General features: G+C 42.0%; 2 protein-coding genes across 7 annotated transcripts in view; one reads left to right on the forward strand and one right to left on the reverse strand.

Annotated features, from left to right (window-relative positions):
• Nucleotides 1–114: 114 nt before the first annotated feature.
• On the reverse strand, nucleotides 115–10,800 carry PPIC (peptidylprolyl isomerase C). The gene is made up of 5 exons (XM_080973234.1): nucleotides 10,622–10,800; nucleotides 6,717–6,830; nucleotides 4,981–5,074; nucleotides 2,741–2,925; nucleotides 115–923 (listed from the first exon to the last, which is right to left on the reverse strand). Exons 1-5 carry the CDS (start codon nucleotides 10,736–10,738, stop codon nucleotides 789–791), a joined length of 645 nt encoding a protein of 214 aa, XP_080829360.1. The 5' UTR covers nucleotides 10,739–10,800; the 3' UTR covers nucleotides 115–788.
• A 32-nt stretch (nucleotides 10,801–10,832) lies between these two features.
• PRDM6 (PR/SET domain 6) overlaps nucleotides 10,833–19,425 on the forward strand; it is a 130,022-nt gene continuing 121,429 nt past the window's right edge. For 3 of the 6 annotated variants that reach the window (XM_080972685.1, XM_080972687.1, XM_080972688.1), the window contains exon 1: nucleotides 10,833–11,071. The gene's annotated coding sequence lies outside the window, so the exon portion shown is untranslated. The remainder of the gene's footprint in view (nucleotides 11,072–19,425) is intronic. The other 3 variants (XM_080972698.1, XM_080972686.1, XM_080972689.1) reach the window with 1 other exon arrangement.

Genomic DNA, 19,425 nt, shown 5'->3' on the forward strand with positions numbered 1-19,425 from the left:
CCCAAAGTAGCTAATCAAGGTTTAGCATTACATGCAAATGCAGCGAATGAAAATACTTTTACATCTTTATACTGTTGCGTGGCAAACCAGGGCAATATGTTCAGAAAACAAGAATAGCTTTTTAGCAGAAGTTTAATGTATGTATAAAATATCAATACACAACAGTGGGTATAGACTTATTTGCAACAGTAATACGCTCACATTCTGCATATATTGAATTTGAACAAATTTAAATTCATCATACATGCCATAGGACCTGCACACCTGTCCATCATTGATGCAGGAAACCCCTGTTATAAAAAGGAATGGAAAGAAGAGTCTCAAATATTCTTTATATGAAAAGAGAACTGTGTCAGGTGCTTGAAGCAGAGAACATGTTTTAGAGGAGCAGGCTGAAGGAGTATGTTTTCCATTCGCCACAAACTACTAAGTGCTTTAGTGTTTCCAGGATGAGATATTTTATAAAACCCTATAAGCAGATCTATCCATAAGGTGGAAGACTCGCATGACCAAAAAATGAGGGCGAGCTGTTAATAAAAGTAGCATGTGAATAATCAAAGAGCAGGAAAATTATTGCCTTCAACCACTCAAGTCAATACATTCCTAATGTTTCCCCCCCATAAAACTACTTCCTGGAAAGGCAATCAAGTAGTCCTCTGGATTTAGCACCTAGATATTTCAATGCTACCTGTGAAGTTACCACGTTCTCTTGCAAAAGAATCTTCAGATATCCTTGCCTGCTTTTAGCCAGAGGAGAAACCATTGCAGTTCCTTTGCTCACGTTGCCGTCAACTTCTCCAGTCATCTACTTCAACCACAAATGGTTCTTTTACATCTATTTTTCCACTGTTAACAATCACACAGTCTTGAAGAGGGCGGTCGTCGTCATCTACCGGCTGAAGTTCTATGGCATGCACCACTAACTGAAAGAAGAAGAAAAACTGACCTCTGGTGTCAAACACAACATAGATGTGAAATGTACTGCTGAGTTTACATTTTGTGGGATTTCTCTTAACTTCTGCTTATATTTTTTTGCTCTGTATCTCCCCACTAAGGTCACAATCAGTCTGCTTCTGTGCTTCTGATAGAAAATAGTAGGCTGCTTTGAAACCTAATTGTGGCATGGGGGTGTTTTTGAAATGGGAAGTGACAGCTGGAGATAGTTGTAGACACCGCCCCACACACCACAATTCGGCTTGAAAAAAGCCTACAGTAGAGAGCCATCTTTCAGGCTTTATTTCAGCCAAGGCAGGAAACAGAACCCTTGTTGGCACTGGGGGAGACCTCTGTGGGCACCAAGAGCCTGCATTTGTGCCCCATCCCCTAGAAACTGTTTTAAGCATTTATGTCCCACACGTCAACGCTTTCAGTTTTACATTAAAAAAAATTTAAAATACAATAATAAACCGGAGCAGCATCTAAAAGCAATATTTAAACTTTAAAAGCTGGAAACAAAAACACCCTCACCTGGTGCTAAAAAGATAATGTGGGCTTCCAGGCAAGTCTCTCTGGAGAGGGAATTCCACTACCTAGGCCACCACTCTTTACCACAGAGGGGGCATCCGAAAATTCCATCAACGCACAGGCAAGCTGAAAAGGGGGCAAGTGTTCCTTTTGCTATGCAAGCCCTGTGCCGCCTAGGGCTTTAAAGGGAAGCACCAGCACTTTAAATTGCGCCAGATCACAGCCAGTGAAACACCAGCAAGATGTTTGCAGCAACTGACTGCAGCCAATAACCCGGCAACTCTGTTTTGAACCAGTTTCAGCTTCTGAACAGTCCTTCACAAGGAAGCTCCACATAGAGCAAATTACAGCAGTCTGTCCTGAAGTTTACCAAAACATGAATACCAGTAGCCAGCTGCCTGATGTGCATTAATATTTTAATTTTGTTTTAAATGTATTTGCTGTTTTTAATCTGTTTTTAATTGTTCTTGCTGTGCACCACCTGGAGACAGTTGTGTACAAGGTGATTAATAAATCCAGTGCTTTTTTGGGGGGACGACAACACAGAGGTATGCATACCCCTAAATATTTTGTGAATCTTTGTACTTTTTCCCATTTACTGTATTTCTTTTACCCGATTTGGTGATTTTCTTGAGTCAAAATGAGAGTACCCTTAAACTTTTTTTAGAAAAAAGCACTGAATAAATCAGTGATGATGATGATGTCATTCCCTACTTTAGTGATGTGTACACATATATCATAATTAAGAATAGTTATATAATTGCTAAGGGCCTATAAAGCAGAGGCTACACCAGAACTCATGTAGACAATTCTAGATAAGCTTTTAAAACAATCATTAATCCATACCCCACAGATGGCTAACCAGCCAGGAGTCACATAGACCCATGATCAAATCTCTGGAGGACACATGTCAAAGTGAGCCTGGCCATTTAAAAAAAATTAAAGGACACATTTTTGGCGAACCTCACAAAAATGTTGTGACATCACAGTCACTGCAGGGTACCCATGAGAGTGGTCAATCAGAAACCTTTCAAATGGACTGGTTTTACAAGTCCTTGCAGGGCCCCAAAAAAGTCCTTTTGGCATCTCAGTGGGGGACCTATGGGAGCAATCATTTTTAAAAAATGTTTATTTTAAAAATAATAATTATAAATGGGGGCACAAAAAACCTACTGTGGGGGAGGATGTGTCCCTCAGGCCACAGGTTAGCCATTCTCTGCTATACCCACTGCTTCCAACTAATGAACAAAGCTAGTATAGTTATTTTTTTACCTACCATTCCATCAATGACTTTCCCAAACACTACATGCTTTCCATCTAACCATCCAGGCCTTGTCACAGAAATGAAGAACTGGGAACCATTGGTATCTGGGCCAGAATTAGCCATACTGACCCATCCAATACCATAATGCTTCAGCTTAAAGTTTTCATCAGGAAATGTCTCTCCATAGATGCTCTTTCCTGGGAAACAAGACATGAGGTTCAGAAGAAACAATATTTTGTTTAAGACTTTTTTTTCCTAAAAGGGTTTAAGATATAGGCTAACACCTGAATCTCCAGAACACCTTCAACTGCCTCAACCTCACCAGTGCACCTAAATGGAACTTCTTAGATAGTCTGCTGAATCAGCTACCAGGAATCATGCTAACTGCAACAGTAAGAGCAATCCCAGCATGCAATGTAATTAGGCACTGGCTGTGTTAATGCACCCCCCCTTCCCCAGCACTAACAAATTATGAAGGTTCACTGAATCTGCAACTTGCGTACTATAGCAATAGGAGGAATCGGCTTGCATCTCTTTCTAGACATTTCCATAAAAATGGTTTTCGGAGGGCGGGGGGGGGGGGTGCTGTTCCCTAAGGTGATATAATACCACCCTGGCCAAGATCAAGAGTATGCATCTGCAAGCTGATGCACAGCTGATCATGTATAAGATGGGAAAGAGCGGGAATGGATTCACCGTACTTGCCAAGCAGGTAACTGGCAGTGGAAAAGCTGACAGAAGCAAGGCCTGGCCCTAACATTAGGCAGAGGAAGGCAGCTGCTCCCGGAAGCAACAGCTGGGGGTGGGAAGTAAACAATGTCTAACTTGCACCCCCTAAACTAGGCTGCTGTCCATAGATGCATCATAGGACTCACAAATGTTGCTTTGCTTTTGTACATGTAAATGAATGAGGCACCATTTTTCCTTTGCCTTGGGCCAGCACTACCAGAACTTCTCCTGCTCTACATACATCCACTTGAGTACTGGGTTCAGAAAAGTGCTGGAAACCAGTGCAACAGGCAACTGCAGGCGGTTTTACAGCAGATTCTTGAGCTGCTAAAATTCTCCAGACACTTCAGACTAGAAAGGGAGGGAGGGAGCCAAATAAAGCATGCTTTGCACCTTGCTTGTACTCACATCCTATATCAGTGGCAGTTTCTCCACAGTAGTTAGTCATCTAATATCTACTATGCAGCGATGATTCATTTATGGATCTGTCTTAGTTAAATAATTAGCAGGCACAAAAAATTCAGTACTTTAAGGGTATTTACTGTTTAAGGCTTTACCTTAAATAGTAGTGAAGAAGAGAAGATTCTGGCCCCCCAAAAAAGTGTGGCTTTAGGTTTGGACAGTGTAAAGTAGTATATTCTATCCCTATATTTTATGTACAAGCTGTCCTGACATTGCTAGTCATGCAAGTGCTTAATAAACATATACATGTAATGTGTCTAATTTCTCATTCCACCCAACAGCACACAAAAAGATCTCTTGCCCAACTTGACACACATTTCAAGATCTGAACAGGAGATTTGTATGCAGATGTCTGCTTCTACATTTAAGTCACCTCTGCAAGAACAGGACAAATGAAATTAATTCTTGCTTCTTGTACTAAATTAGTCTTTAAATGTGTTCTGAAAGCTTTATTTGCTGAATCAGAATATGACAATTCTCTGCCTCACTTTGTATTTTTACATTCAAATTCAACACCATTAAGGCAATGATTGTGGATCTGCAGTAAGTAGCAGTAAGACCTAGTCAATGGGATTTATTCCCACTCAAGTGTGGTGAGAATTGAACACAGTGGGACCTAATTCCAACTACCAATGCTGAACTTATCTATATACAGGGGAAATGGTTTTGGGAAGGAAAAAGAGAACTGCTTCTTTGAAGCTGCATCAAGATAGAAATATTTTTCTCATATTAAATCCCAGATCAATTGTGTTTTCTTCTGTAAATTAACCTTAACCATGCTTATATCACAATAAAATTATCTATTTACATATGCCACGGGAAGGTTGTTTATTGATCAGTCAGTGACATAGAGCCCACTAAGTAAATAGCAGTTAGTTTGGCCAAAGACGTACCAATTTTATTTTTTCTAAATTTGAGAAAATTATGATTATTTTATATTCTAGATTTGTTTGATTGTTGTACATCATTCCTCGACTTTGTCACTGGGATCAGTTGGACTACATAGTTCTATATCTTTTATATTTATGTATAAAATTCATTTAAAAAGAAAGCAACTTTACCCCCAGTGCCGTCTCCAGCTGTGAAGTCACCTCCTTGAATCATGAAATCTTTGATTACACGATGAAATTTGCTTCCTTTATAGCCAAAACCTTTCTACGAGACAAAATTCAGAATGGCATGATTTCAGTTCAGCAAAATACTAAACACTATAATGAAATAAACAATTGATTAAATAAAGATTAACAACAAGATGCCTGCCACCCTGAACTTTTGAGATAAAAGAGATGGCGGATGGAGTTGTATCAATTAATTATTATTATTTTATTACTTATTAAATTTCTACACCACCCTTCATCCAAGCATCACAGGGTGGTTTACAATATAAAATTACAAAAATACACACCATAGTAACAATAACAAACTGCCCTACAGTATAAATAATAATAAATAATTTCTTAATTATATTATTTATTATATTGAGGATGTGTCATACAACAAAAAGGTAAAGGACATGGGTGGCTCTGTGGTCTAAACCACTGAGCCTCTTGGGCTTGCTGATCAGAAGGTCGGCGGTTCAAATCCCTGTGACAGGGTGAGCTCCCATTGCTGTGTCCCAGCTCCTGCCAACCGAGCAGTTTAAAAGCACGCCAGTGCGAGTAGATAAATAGGTACTGCTGTGGTAGGAAGGTAAACGGCATTTCTGTGTGCTCTGGCTTCTGTGATGGTGTCCCACTGCACCAGAAGCGGTTTAGTCATGCTGGCCACATGTCCCGGAAAGCTATCTGTGGACCAACGCTGGCTTCCTCAGCCTGAAAGTGAGACGAGCGCCACAACCCCATAGTCACCTTTGACTGGACTTAACCGTCCAGGGGTCCTTTAACTTTATATTACCTTTACCCAACAAAAAGTAGAGAAACCACTACAACAGGGTTCAACGGATTATGGCTGGTCATTGTCACCAAGCCAACACTTCCAGTCTTCAGTACTCTACCCTTCCCTTAATCCAACTTTGTATAAGGTTACAGATAGCCATTTACTCTCCTCCCATAGGGCTAGAGTAGTGGGCTAGTGATTATCCCCGCAGCTGTTTTGGACATCTGAGCTCAGCACAAATGCTGGGATTTGCTTCCACAAGATAGTGACGGCCACCAACTTTAAAAGAGAATTGGACAAATTCCTGGAAGACAGGGCTATCAAGGGCTAATAACCATGATGCCATGCCCTGTTGTTGGAGGCTGTATGCCTCTGTATAGCAGCTGTTGGAAATCAAGAGCCTTCCTGCACACAGGTTCTGCTTACAGCTTCCCATAATCACCTGGTTGGCCATTGTGAAATCAAGAATGCTGACCTCTGGTCTGATTCAGCAGAGCTCTTCCTATGTTCCTATGAGCACTTCCGACACACAGTGCAAAGCAACCTCTGACTTTATCTCCATAAAGTTGAAGCTGTTTTAGTGTTGAGCAAAAAGGTACTTCAAACGCCTCCCATGTCTCAGAGCCAAAGCAGCGAAGCATAGGCAGTGCAGACATTCGCAGTTTAACTACGCTTCTGGTTGCAGCAGAACTCGGGAGGCCAATTCCTGCCCCAGCTGTAAACTGAAGAGGAGGGCCGAGGCTACTGATTTCAACCTCACTAGAATGTGATGGAGTATTTGCCAGGCTGCACCACATGAATATGTGTGCACGCACACGCACGCACGCACACACACACACACACACACACACACAAAGAAAACTCTGTGCATTTGTCTTTTCACTAAAATGCATGTACAAAACATTTTTTTAAAAGTTCTTACTTCTCCAGTTGCTAGTTTAACGAAGTTTTCCACCGTCTTTGGTACTACTTTTCCAAACAATCCAATTACAATTCTGCCAGCATCTTTGCCGCCTATCTGTATATCAAAGAATACCTACAAATTTCCAAAAAATAAAAGCAATCATTGAAAACCACAGAATATCATTAATGCAAGAAATAAGTCTTGTAGGATCCAAAGGTGCCCTTCCATTCATGGGAGGAAGGGGAAGTGGGGAGGGGACTTTTTGCCAATTCCACCTTGCCCCCATAGCCCTCTGGGTCCCCTCCCATGCTGATCTGTGGAGCAAATTGGGGTGGGGGAGTATCAGCAAAGTATCACCTTCCCCATTCTGATTACGTAATCAATCAAACAATGTACATAGCATTTTTATAAAATGCATTTCTGCATAGTAATTCTTCACTTTCACTATTTTCAATATTGCTTTTAAAAAGCTACAATATTATTAAACAGGCAATTCCTGGGAGCTTTATCTCCCTCTAAAAGTTCAAGAAACAGAATGCAAACTGTTACATTGGTGGCACTAATTCGGACAAATAGGAAGTGAAGGCCCAGTTTATACATGCAAGCCAGATGCTTTCTTCCATATAATCCTTTCAACCTTCTCTGAATATAGAAGAAACATCAGCTAAGATATGAAATATCAAGGTATATCCAGAAAACTTATTTTATTCAGCTGGTTATGGAGATATTCAAATCTCTCATAGGAGGCAAGTGAAAGGAAATGTCAGATGGAATTGAGAATTCAGAAATACAAGTGTACTAGCAAGACCTTAAACAAAGTATATCCCTATTCAGGTTTCCAGCTTCGTGATAAGCTATAACGAGCTCAATTAGGCCATTCCTCCCTCCATGGTTTTATCTTTTTATTATCCAGCATTCAACATTTTGTGGCTTTGGAGCATGGTCAATCCTTTTTGAGCTCTTCCTAGTGTTGATTCAACACTCAACCATCTCAGTTTGCGATTAGAGGGAGTGATTGTGATAATATTAGGTCAGGTGGACGTGATTTTTCACGACGTACAGAATGCATGAAGTGTCATGTTTCAGAAAGGGATAAAAGCTTAAGAAAACACACAATACCAATGAGATTTAAAAAATAAATAAATCTGGGTATTCCTTTGTGTTATCAATAGGCTGCAGAAGCTCTCTTAAGTTACAGAATTTTGCACTGCTTTTAGCAATGGTGGAAAAATTAAAGACACAATAGCAAGTGATGCATTTAGCATCATACCTATTTTAGCCCTAAAGCCCTTTCAACCAACCCAACACAGGTAAAAAGAAGAAGATCTAAGTACCTGTTCAAAAGAGATTGTTTTACTGTATTCATTTTATTGTGTTCAGTTGTCTTCATATCGCCTTCTCTTTCCTGTTTATCTGACCCCCACTGTGTTATTGATCCTCTTATTAAAGAAATTTTAATGAGACAGCCATTCATTATGAAAGGGGAGGGAAGCAACCAGTTTCAAGAGTATTGTAAGTGTCCCATGAGGTCTATTCAACTCGTTCTCAAATTCTTCCTTTTGCCTCATCCAGGGATGGAAACCTGTGATTCTACAGATATTGCTGGATTCCAATTCCAATTCCATCAGCTCATTGTCAGTACAGTCAATGGTCAGAATGGGAGTTGTATGCCAACATCTGGAGGGCTACAAGTTCTCCACCCACTGACCAAATCCATTTTATCCATTTCTAAGAATGTTTTATTATTACTTATAAAATGATGCACAGATCTGGATTCAAGCTTCAATGACTATCTATTGCCTTGGAAGCAAAACACAGAGGAATATTAAATTGAGATGAATTATCTGTGTTAATTGATACCAGAATGTCAATCTTTTACAGCTTTTACGGCACAATTTATACTAGGCTGATGTCATAGTACCTGTTCTCTAATGCACTTCTTCAAGAAGAGAACATGTCAGGAAAACAGAACACAAGGGAGAGGTGGCAAAGCAGTGAGATGATCCAGCTTTCAGGAGAAAAACATCTTTCAAAAATGGGGGTCAGAGGTAGGGGCCCCTGAGCTCACTACCACAGATGGTTAAATACTGCCAAATTGATTGCATATGCTGCCAAAGAAGCATACACATTAAGTTATATTAGAAGGAAGCATAAAAAATACCCATTAATCTTTCCTTGCTTTACTCTTAAATGACCATTTAAAAGCAAAAATCTGGGTTTCTCATCAATTGGTGCTGATCGGGATATCTGCTGAAACTCGCCATATCTTGTAATGACTACTACTATGAAGGAATTAAAGCCCTCACCAAGGCCTGTAGATTGTCAAATGCTAGAATGCACTTGGCTTTTGCTCTCTTTTGCTCACTAACTGAGGAGCAGCTGCAGACCAGGATTTTTCTACAAAATCCAATGTATATTCCAGTTGCCTAAAGTACACATCCCTACCTTACAAGAGATGTACAGTGGTACCTCGGGTTAAGTACTTAATACGTTCCAGAGGTCCGTCTTTACCTGAAACTGTTCTTAACCTGAAGCATCACTTTAGCTAATGGGGTCTCCAGCTGCCGCCGCGCTGCCGGAGCAAGCTTTCTGTTCTCATCCTGAAGCAAAGTTCTTAACCCGAGGTACTATTTCTGGGTTAGCGGAGTCTGTAACCTAAAGCATATGTAACCCGAGGTACCACTGTACATCTACAGAATTTTCTTTTTAAAAAAACCTCACCATGACCCCCCACCATTTCCGCCCTCTGCAAGCTGTTCTGGGGACGCTCCCAATATCACCACCCCAAGATAATTGTGGAGATGCAAAGGGTATGGAGGGGATTGGGAGAACCCCCACTACGCAAGTTGAAGTCCTCACACCAACAATACACAGTTGCTCTGTGCATTTCACCACCTCACCTCACTGGGTATCAGTAGTAGCAATGGAGAAATCACAGAGCAGTTGCATCCAATAGAAGAGGGATGAGGAACCTGCGGCCATTCGGATGTGGTTGGTCTCCAACTCCCTTCAGCCCTAGCCAGCAAAGCCAATAGGGTGGATCAGAGCTGTCATCCAGCAACATCTGGAGGGCCACAAAGTCCCCATCGCATCTCAATATTAGAATGCCACTCCCCATTTCTTGTCGATGCCTAGCTCTACCTTAAGAGTTGTACAAGCAAAAGTCTACTGCATAAGAATATATTGGCCACACCGTGGATTAAACAACATAAAGTGTAGGGAACAAGATATGTGCAAACAATACATTCATCTTGGAAAGCAGTCTACTGTGGGTGGGTGATTACCTAAATTACATGGGCCTGAATGCTGAATGTGCACACGTTAAACGCGCATAAGATGCAGGTTTACTGAACGGTCATAGGCTCGTGTCCAGCCTGTGGCTCTCATACGATATGCAGGAACTATTACGCATGTAAAACATAAATTTCACCCCACATGGGAGCATCTGATTTTATCCTGTGAACTGCCCTGAGACCTGAGGATATATAAATTCAATTAATAATAACAATAACAACAATAATGATGATGTCCTCATTCGCCTCCAGCACTGCCCCCCAAAAAGCTTGGTTATTCATCAAGCACGCACCCGGAAAATAGAGAGGAAAAGCAATTTCCTGGCATTATTACAAGCACACCTGCATGCCTAGGTGGTGGCCAGCATTTTTCTGGCAGGGCTTCTTGTGCCACAGCGACCCTTTGGCTCTCCAGCTGCGTTTGGGGTTTTTTTCGGACTACAACTCCCATCATCCCTAGCTAGCAAGACCAGTGGTCAGGGATGACGGGAGTTGTAGTAAAAAAAAAAAAACCACAGCTGGAGAGCCGAGTTTGGGAAACCCCGAGGAGGCCAGCGTGGACAGACATTGACCTCAAGCCAAGGAAGGAGGGGAGGGAGAGGGGCAGGACGACCACCCAGCCATAGTCACCTTGGCGGTCACGGCGGGTCCTCTCTTCTTGAAGCCCTCGGCCCCCCAGATGAATGCCGGCAGGACGAGGCACGCGGCCGCGACCAGCCAAGGCGAAAGGGCGGCGAGGCGGCCCATCTCCTCTTCCCCTCAGCGGCCGCGACTGAAGAGCCAGGCGCGCGCCCCCGGCCTCCCGGCGCCTGCGCGTCTCGGCTCTGTAGGCCCCGCGCCCCCCCCCCAATAACGGACACCGTGGCAGGAGGCGGAGCGAGCCGGAGACGCGTCGTTTCAGGGCTGAGGAAGCGGAGCGGAGCTGAGGGGCTCCGGACTCGGAAACGGCCCGAGCTCGCCGGGCTTTCTGTCAGGGAGAGAAGCTGCCTCAACAAGGGCAGGCGGCCTCCGCTCCGCGCAGCTTTCTGCCTCAGAAGCCCTGAAGGCCCGTTGGTTGGTTGTTTGGGTGTGTCGTCTGAGGTAACTTTAGGCCTCCTTCTGCGCCTCTTTAGGCCCCAGATGAATTGAATCACGAACGGTAAAGAAAATAATTCCCCAGAGCGCTACAAAAACACACAAAAAACGGGTTGGGCACACTGCCGCTTGGTTCTTCAAATCGCTGCTCCTGGGCAGTGGCGGATTTACCTATAAGCTAAACAAGCTATAGCTCCCAAAAAATTTAAAGGAAGTAAAAAACTGGGTGTGCATTTCCAAAATATAAGATAAAAAAACAAATAAAATAAAACCTATATGCAGCAACTGTTTTGTGTTGTGTAGGCTCCCCGCCTGCTAGCCTGCTCCCTAAAATATCCCTGGTTTGCATGGCAACATGTTCAAATGGCTTTAGATACCTATTAGGTCCATAAATTACCATATAGCATATATTCAACACAGAAAACAGCAACAATTTGTTGTTGACAAAGGACAGCTGGACATAGAAAGGGCCCCATTACCTTTGGTAGCTTTGGGCCTCATCAAACCTAAATCCAGCCCTGCTCCTGGGGCATGCTGCCACCCCCCCCATAAATAAAAATCAATAAAAAGGCATAGCAAACAGATTCTGCTCCGCCCATCCCCTAACAAAAGTCATGCAGCCTCTAACCCAAATCCTGGCTGCGCCTATGTCCTGTGGGACAGTTGGAAAAGGTCTGGTCCCTCCAAACTATTCCGCCTCTAAAAGCAGGATTTGGGTCTCCAGTTGTTGGTTTTTTTGGACTACAACTCCCATCATCCCTAGCTAGCAGGACCAGGGGTCAGGGGGGTTGGGAATTTTAGTCCCCAAACAACAGCCGGAGACCCAAGTTTTGGGAAACCCTGCACAAGCCAAAGGTGTGCATCTGGGATAGATAGTGTTCAGTCTCTGTAGTTCAACCTTCACCAACCTGGTGCCTTCCACGGGTTTGGTGCTGCAGGTTGGGGCTGTTGGGAGTTGTGGTCCGAAACGTCTGGAAGGTGACAGGTCGACGAAGGCTGTTCTGGCGTCTTGAGATTGAGCGGCTTTGGAGTGACAGCGCATTCTAGGGAAGTTCAGTGGAAGGAGGACCACAGTGCTAGCCGCGTTCAAACCACTGAGCCTCTGGGGCTTGCCGATTGGAAGGTCGGCAGTACAATTGACGGGGTGAGCTCCCATTGCTCTGTCCTGGCTTCTGCCAACCTAGCAGTTTGAAAGCACACCAGTGCAAGTAGATAAATAGGTACCGCTGCGGCGGGAAGGTAAATGGCATTTCCGTGCACTCTGGCTTCCGTGACGGTGTCCCGTTGCGCCGGAAGCAGTTCAGTCATGCTGGCCACATGAACCGGAAAGCTGTCTGTGGACAAACGCCAGCCTGAAAAGTGAGATGAATGGCGCAACCCCTTAGTCGCCTTTTTATTTTAAAATATAATATGGTAGAATCTGTTTTAAATTTACTTGGCAGTGTGTAAGCACTGATAGTTAAAGTATCTTTGGAATAAGATTAATTTATAAGTCATATAAAAGGGGGGCTGTAAAGATGGCAAAACCCATTTGATGTCACTAACTCCACACATGCACTGAAAGGGGGGGATTTATTGCAAGATTACGTTTATGTTATGAAGAGGCAATGTTGCCAGAAATTTTAGATCATCACAATCAAATTGGTGCATGGGGGTAAAGGAGTTTATGGTAAGTAAGTTCTTTGAAGGCAAAGGCAAAAGCAAGCTTTAAATATGTTGTAATGGACAAATTGACCAAGTTTCACTTAGTCATTCTTTTTAAAAGGTTCAAATGATGGATTCAAAAGTGGGACTTGCAACAAAATGTTATTGTTCCGGTTTAGCATTCCAGCTAGATATGCTCCATTTCATTCCCCTTCTACCACTATCTAGCCACACCAGTACTCTATATTGTGTGACCACTGATCAGGCTCACTCTTCATTGGGCTGCTTCGTTTCCAAAAGGAGTCCGTTTTTATACACCCAGTTGTTTCAAACTGCACAGTATTAATATCTGCAATATGTTGCACACAGAGGTCTTTGCACTAACTGGTCAACTTCATTGGATAGAACCCACAAAGTATATCAGGTAGTAAATTTCTCAAAATCACTGGTTAGTAGAATAACCACAAAATAAATGTGCCACAAATACCTGTGCTTCCCATTGCCCTGAATCTGAGCACGAAAACCTGGCTCCCTGCTCTAAAGATTACATATGTTTGACACACCATTCAAATAACCTTTAATGTCCAAACACTGTGGTTTGTCTATATTTACTGTACGGCATTCCTTCCAACATTGTAAATGTTTACTCTTTATGCACTGTTACAAGCCATGTTTTATACTACTGTTACTTGTTCCTGTGTTGCTTTAAAATGAAGCACTAAAATACATTAAGAAACACGATATTTACAACTGGCTTACATCTTCTGTGCAATGAAGAACTCAGGAGGTACAGTAGATGATGTAGCTTCCCTTTTGCTTTACTTTTTCACGTAGATATAAAGCTACATTTAATACAGCTTGAAGCAAATGAAGCTTCGGTTTCAGTCCATAAACAACTTACTTTGTAATTATGTGCATTAGCTTCATTACGATTGCTAGAGAGGAAGGGATTTGTAGGCTGCAACTACTTGAGTTCTAGCATGCTTTACTAGATACCTTGATGAAAAATAGTTCCAGAGAATGGAAGACAAAATATCTTTAAAAGCATGCTAGACTTCATGTGGTTGTAATTCTCAAGTCTCTTCCTCTCAGTCAAGGAATTATATCAAAATATAGCAATGAATTATAACAAATTAAAGGTTTTGCAGACATGTTTTAATGTTAGGAAATCAAACCTACATTATCAAATCTGCTTAGATGAATTAATGTCAATGTTCTGTTATGTCTTAGATGTCTTCTTCCCCCTTCAAAACTTATAGCTTTGGGGATTCAAACACAGGTTTTAAAACGTCTATCTGCTGATGATTTATTCCAATGTCCATTTTTGCATATGTCTGAATACGTCCCTGGTTTCTAGCAGCAACAATAGCAGCCTGGAAGCAGTGCAGATGTTTCTTTGATTGTATCTAGGGACATGTCAATGGTATTCTTAGAAGCAGAAAGATTTTGGCTTGGCAAGACAACTGGTGGCATTTTTCTCCTCATTAAAACATCAGCTTGATAAAGTCCATATTCCACTGCGTTCCAAAATGTTCAAGCTTTTTTAAACATTAGCATTCTAATCATTACATCGGACCCATTACATGCACAGGCTTCTAGCAAATTAGCTTTTTAGAGAGCTCTTCTTTTAAGGTCTTTCCTTCCATCAAGTTGACAAGTGAGAAAAAAGTCATTCTTAAGATTGCCAGTCCTGGATGCTTGTCGAGACAAGGAGGTTATAGTGAACAGTTAAATAAACTCGCCAATAACTCCCTTCCCCCAGGCCCAAGTCTTGTCTCACTCTGAGTTGGAAGAAAATTCAGTGCCTTCTAAGTCTTAGCAATGTTCTTTGTCAACATCCACTAACTTCAGACAGCATGAGCTGCCCAATGACAGTTTTATATGTGTCTCTTGGTAGGAGAGCTTAGTACTATTGTAAATCCCGTCTATATTCACAACTGTTGTGAGAAGAGAGAGCCATAAAATAAGACTGAAGCAAGAGATGAAGTGCAAACTACTTCATTTCATACTTTTCATCCGATCTGAATCTGTAGATTCAGGCTGGTAAACCTTTTTTAATTCAAAGTTCTAATTGGCAGTTATTTTATAAACATCCTGGCAATGTGTTTATGTCTTAAGCAACCAGTGTTCCCAGGGAAGGTAAACATTGTCATTTTCTTCAAAAGTGTTGTCTTTTAATAACATGAGGAATAAATTATACTGTCATTAATTAGGAAATGAGACTCAAAACAATGGTGAGAACAGAACGGGGGGGGGGGGGGGAATGCTTCACCTTTGCCAGCTCCTTATAAGACCATTTCATTGAAAAATATTTGCAGTAGTGTTGCTGATAGATGTGGCCCATTGTGGATTGCACATCATATAGCATTTTGTGTTTTCAAAACTGCTGTGGCCATGGGGTGGGGATATAGGGGGCTAGGCTATTCCTTGATGTACTTTTATTTATTTCAGCCATTTAAAAACAACAATTAGGTTTCTGGACCTTCTACAGTGGTACCTCGGGTTAATAACTTAATTCATTCTGGAGGTCTGTTCTAAACTGAAACTGTTCTTAACCTGAAGCACCACTTTAGCTAATGGTGCCTCCTGCTGCCTCTGCGCCACCGCTGCACGATTTCTGTTCTCATCCTGAAGCAAAGTTCTTAACCCGAGGTAATATTTCTGGGTTAGCAGAGTCTGTAACCTGAAGCGTATGTAACCCGAGGTACCACTGTACTTGAAAGGAGAGTTCTACCAGCACTATTTTACACAATTGTTCAGTAAGAAGAAGTAAACCTCCTGGTTTCCAGTTTTCTGTACAAGGTACCTTGCATAAATGAAACCTACTTGACGCTCCTCCCCCCAGGACATCCCATTTACCCTAAAACCTAAGCATCATATACTTACTGTTGAATCACCTTGAGATGTTTCCTAAGGAGCAATTCATACATAAAAAAAGAAAACAAACAAATTGATTTTGTATCTTTGTTGGTAAGTTAGCTTCGATTAGTAAGTTGCTTGGCACAGTCAATGGACTGGGTTGCATGTAGGCAGGAGTTCACAGTTCACACCTTTTTGGAGCTAGAAGATGATGTAATTGTGTTACAAAAAAGGATGTCCAGCTTTTTCCTGATGGGCATGAAGATCCCTCAACAGAAGGCTCAGATTGTGACCTGTGAAGTAGTGTGAATCACATGGCTTGCAAACTTAGAAGTAATGGATGACACCACGGAGGTTTCTGATGGCATCATGGTGCCCACGGGGGGTCACACTGGAGACTCATAGAATCATAGAACTGTAGAGTTGCAAGGGATCCCAAGGATCATCTGGTCCAATCCCCTGCAATGCAGGGATCTCAGCTAAAGCATCCATGACAGATGGCCATCCAACTTCTGCTTATAAACTTCCAAGGAAGGAGAGTGAACAACCTCCCAAGGGAGACCAGAAAGTTTTTTCCTGATGCTTAGTCAGAATCTCCTTTCTTGTAATTTGAAGACATTGGTTCAAGTCCCACCCTCCAGAGGAGACAAAAACAAGATTGTTCCCTCTTCCACATGACAGTCCTTGGGATATTTGAAGACAGATATCATATCTCCTCTCTCCTCTTTTCCAGGCTAAACATACCCAGCTCTTTCAACCATTCCTCAGAAGGCTTGGTTCCCAGACCCTTGATCATCTTGGTCGCCCTCCTCTGCACATGTTGCAGCTTGTCAATATCCTTCTGAAATTGTGTTGGCCAGATATGGACACAGTACTCAAGGTGTGGTCTGACCAAGGCAGACTAGAGTAGTAATGTTATTTCCCTTGATCTGGACACTACACTTCTATTGACTCAAGGCATAGACAATAGTAAGCCAGATGGAGCAATGACCTGAATTGGTATAAGGCAGAATCCTGTGTTTCTTCCCCTCAGTGGGCCCAGTTTTCCCTGCCACTCCACCCAAAGAGGGGATGATGCATAGAAAAATTGGCTGCCTGTGTTCTCGCTCTGGATAACATGAGATTGGACTTTACATTCCCCTGGAAGAATGACCATTTCTCCTTCCCACTGCAGCTCCCTGTGCTCCATGAAAAGATGGGTGGGGGGCCTTCCAAAACAGTGTGGGATCTGCAGCAAAGTCAGCTTCTGCTCTTCCTCTAGCCTCTGCTGGATCTCAGTTCCTTCTGCAAATGGAAGGAGTCGATTTGTGGAAGGTACACGCAAGATCCAACTCATCTTCTCTTACATGGTTTGCACAACAACAATGCCTTTTAGTCCAAGCTGAAAAAATGTGAACAGTGACCTTCAACTTGAAGAAGAATTCAGTAAGGAAAACTCCTGCTTAAATGTAGGTCTTAATGACTAGTAAGAAATGAGGACTTTGCAAAACCAGTGAAGTAAGTAAGATGGGACACTTTCATAACCTGAGCTACATTCAACATATTCCTCATAGTGAGGGATACTTGAGACCTATGGACCTACAGTGCCTGAGGAAATAGAGCACATGTTTCATAGCCAGTTGTGGAACATATACTTTGCATGCCAGTGGTTGGCAGATTTCACCTCTAGTATCTTAAAATGATTTTGGGCAGCAGACGAGGGGGGGGACCCTTGACCTGGGACCTTGGAGCACTGCCAGCTAGAGTAGGCAATATGACTATAGTACCCTCAGTAAAAGGCAGTTTCGTTGTTTGCAGTTGTGGAAATGTAAATGAAATTGAGCTATCACTGTTAGGCTCCAGTATTTCAGTCTTAATCATCTAGTTGAAACGCTAACTTTTGTATCACTTTAAAATATTGCTTCATGAAAGAATAATTAGTACCTCAATAAAGAAGAATATCCTTTAGGGCACATATGTTTCTAACCAGGGAACTGACCATGGTACTGTATGCACAGTCAGTTTCTCTGATGTGACAACAGAAGTGAGGAAAGAGCCCCTGATTATCCAGGAACTCTTTTCATCTACTTATGTCCTAGATTCAGTGGTGGAGCTTCAAGCTCTGGCGGGGGGGGGGGAAGCAGGCGGGGGCGTGGCATGCTGCCTGCAGGGCCGTGGCACGCATCCTGGGGGTTTGGTGCAACGCCTGCAGGGGCATGGTGCACAGCGCTGGGGGGGGGAGCCACGATGGCACCCCACCAGGATTGTGCTGCCGGGGACGGTGCACTCCCCCCACACCCCTGTTCCTCTGCCAGTGCCTAGATTTGGTCATATGGACCTTAGAATTAAGAGAAGAGTTCTTTCAAAATAAACAATCTTGTAAACTTATTCTAAGGGATCCAGAAGTTGTAATCATTGTATAAATCTTTCCACAGGAAAGAAATTGTAACCACTTTGTTTAATAATAATAATAGCAGCAGCAGCAACTCAAAGTGGAAATGCATATTTAAATAAATATTTAAATAAATAAATCCCCAAGCTTCTGGTTTGAAAAACTGTTAGCTGGAAATAGAAAGTTGTAACCTGACACTGTATGTTTGATAGCAATCACTTGAAAGAAATCTAATTGAATATTTATATCAACTGAATATATTATATCATCAAACTAAAGCCTCATTGAGAAACAAATGGGAAAATAAAGTAGTATTATAGGACCAAGCCACTTACATGAGTAATCCCCTTTGAAGCCAATGGGGTTGTTATGAGTAATGTCTGTAAAATGAGCTCAATTTCAGTCAATCTCCTTTGCTATTTTGTGATATCAATAGATACTGGTAAACATGTTTAACTAGTTATTTGTATTGTTCTCTCCTGTATTGGTCCCTACAGCCACAGCAGGTGCTGTAATTTTCCAACAGTTTCCAACCCAAACTCCTCCATTGTCTCCCAAGACAGACGGATGCCAACAAAAATGTTTTGTTCTTTTACAAGCCAGTCCTAAACCTGGAAGATATGATTTTCATATTGGATGACAGTAGCGTATTACAATCTGGTGTAAACTCACTAGATATTTGATGTTCTGCTATACTTACTCCAGGATGTCAAAGGAGATATTTATGCAGATGTTTTTTGTTCACTTGGCCTTGTACACCTGGCTTCTGCAAAGCCTATGAGCTCCATAAACTAGTAAGTTTCAGCCATAAGTATCTTCTGTTAGCTTTGAGGTGATTCAGAAGAAGGAACAGGTAGGACTCACGGAAAAGAAGACATATTAAACAATGAGTCTTAACTAGGTTTCCCAACTGTCAGAAATCCCTTTGACATGGACATGAAACATATTGGGATGTAAATCTCAGAAGTTGTGGAAGCTGTTCTAGTTCTCATGCAAAATCTTGGCAGTAGAACAGAAAACTTGGAGATACTGTGTATTTGGCTTCTAAAATGAAATATAGAAACCCAAGAGATTAAAATGGGAAATTCATCTGCTGAAACAAAGAGAAGGGGAGCCAAAGTCAATGGCATGAAGTGCAGATAGATACCAAGAGCCCCTCAGCTGATGTCTTCTGGCACCAAGGGAAACATTTCTCATTGGTATTAGTGAATCTGGGGGCATGATGAGAGATGGAGGACAGACTTAAAAAAAAACCAACCAAAATCACTACGTTTCATAGGGGGCAATTCAAAAGAAAGTAAACATTTGCTGTGCAGCATTGGCAGCAAAGAAAGAGTCACATAAAATATTTCCTCTGAGTTGAGGGTTCAACCATATAATCACAGTGAAAATGAACATCTAGAATCAGTTGCTATCAGATTTAGGGCATAGTCAAAGGAAATTGATTCATTTCTGGACTAGATTAACTTTCTACAGTATAAAATGG

This window comes from Podarcis pityusensis (genome assembly GCF_964106645.2).
Source record: "Podarcis pityusensis genome assembly, chromosome: 11".
Taxonomy (NCBI): domain Eukaryota; kingdom Metazoa; phylum Chordata; class Lepidosauria; order Squamata; family Lacertidae; genus Podarcis; species Podarcis pityusensis.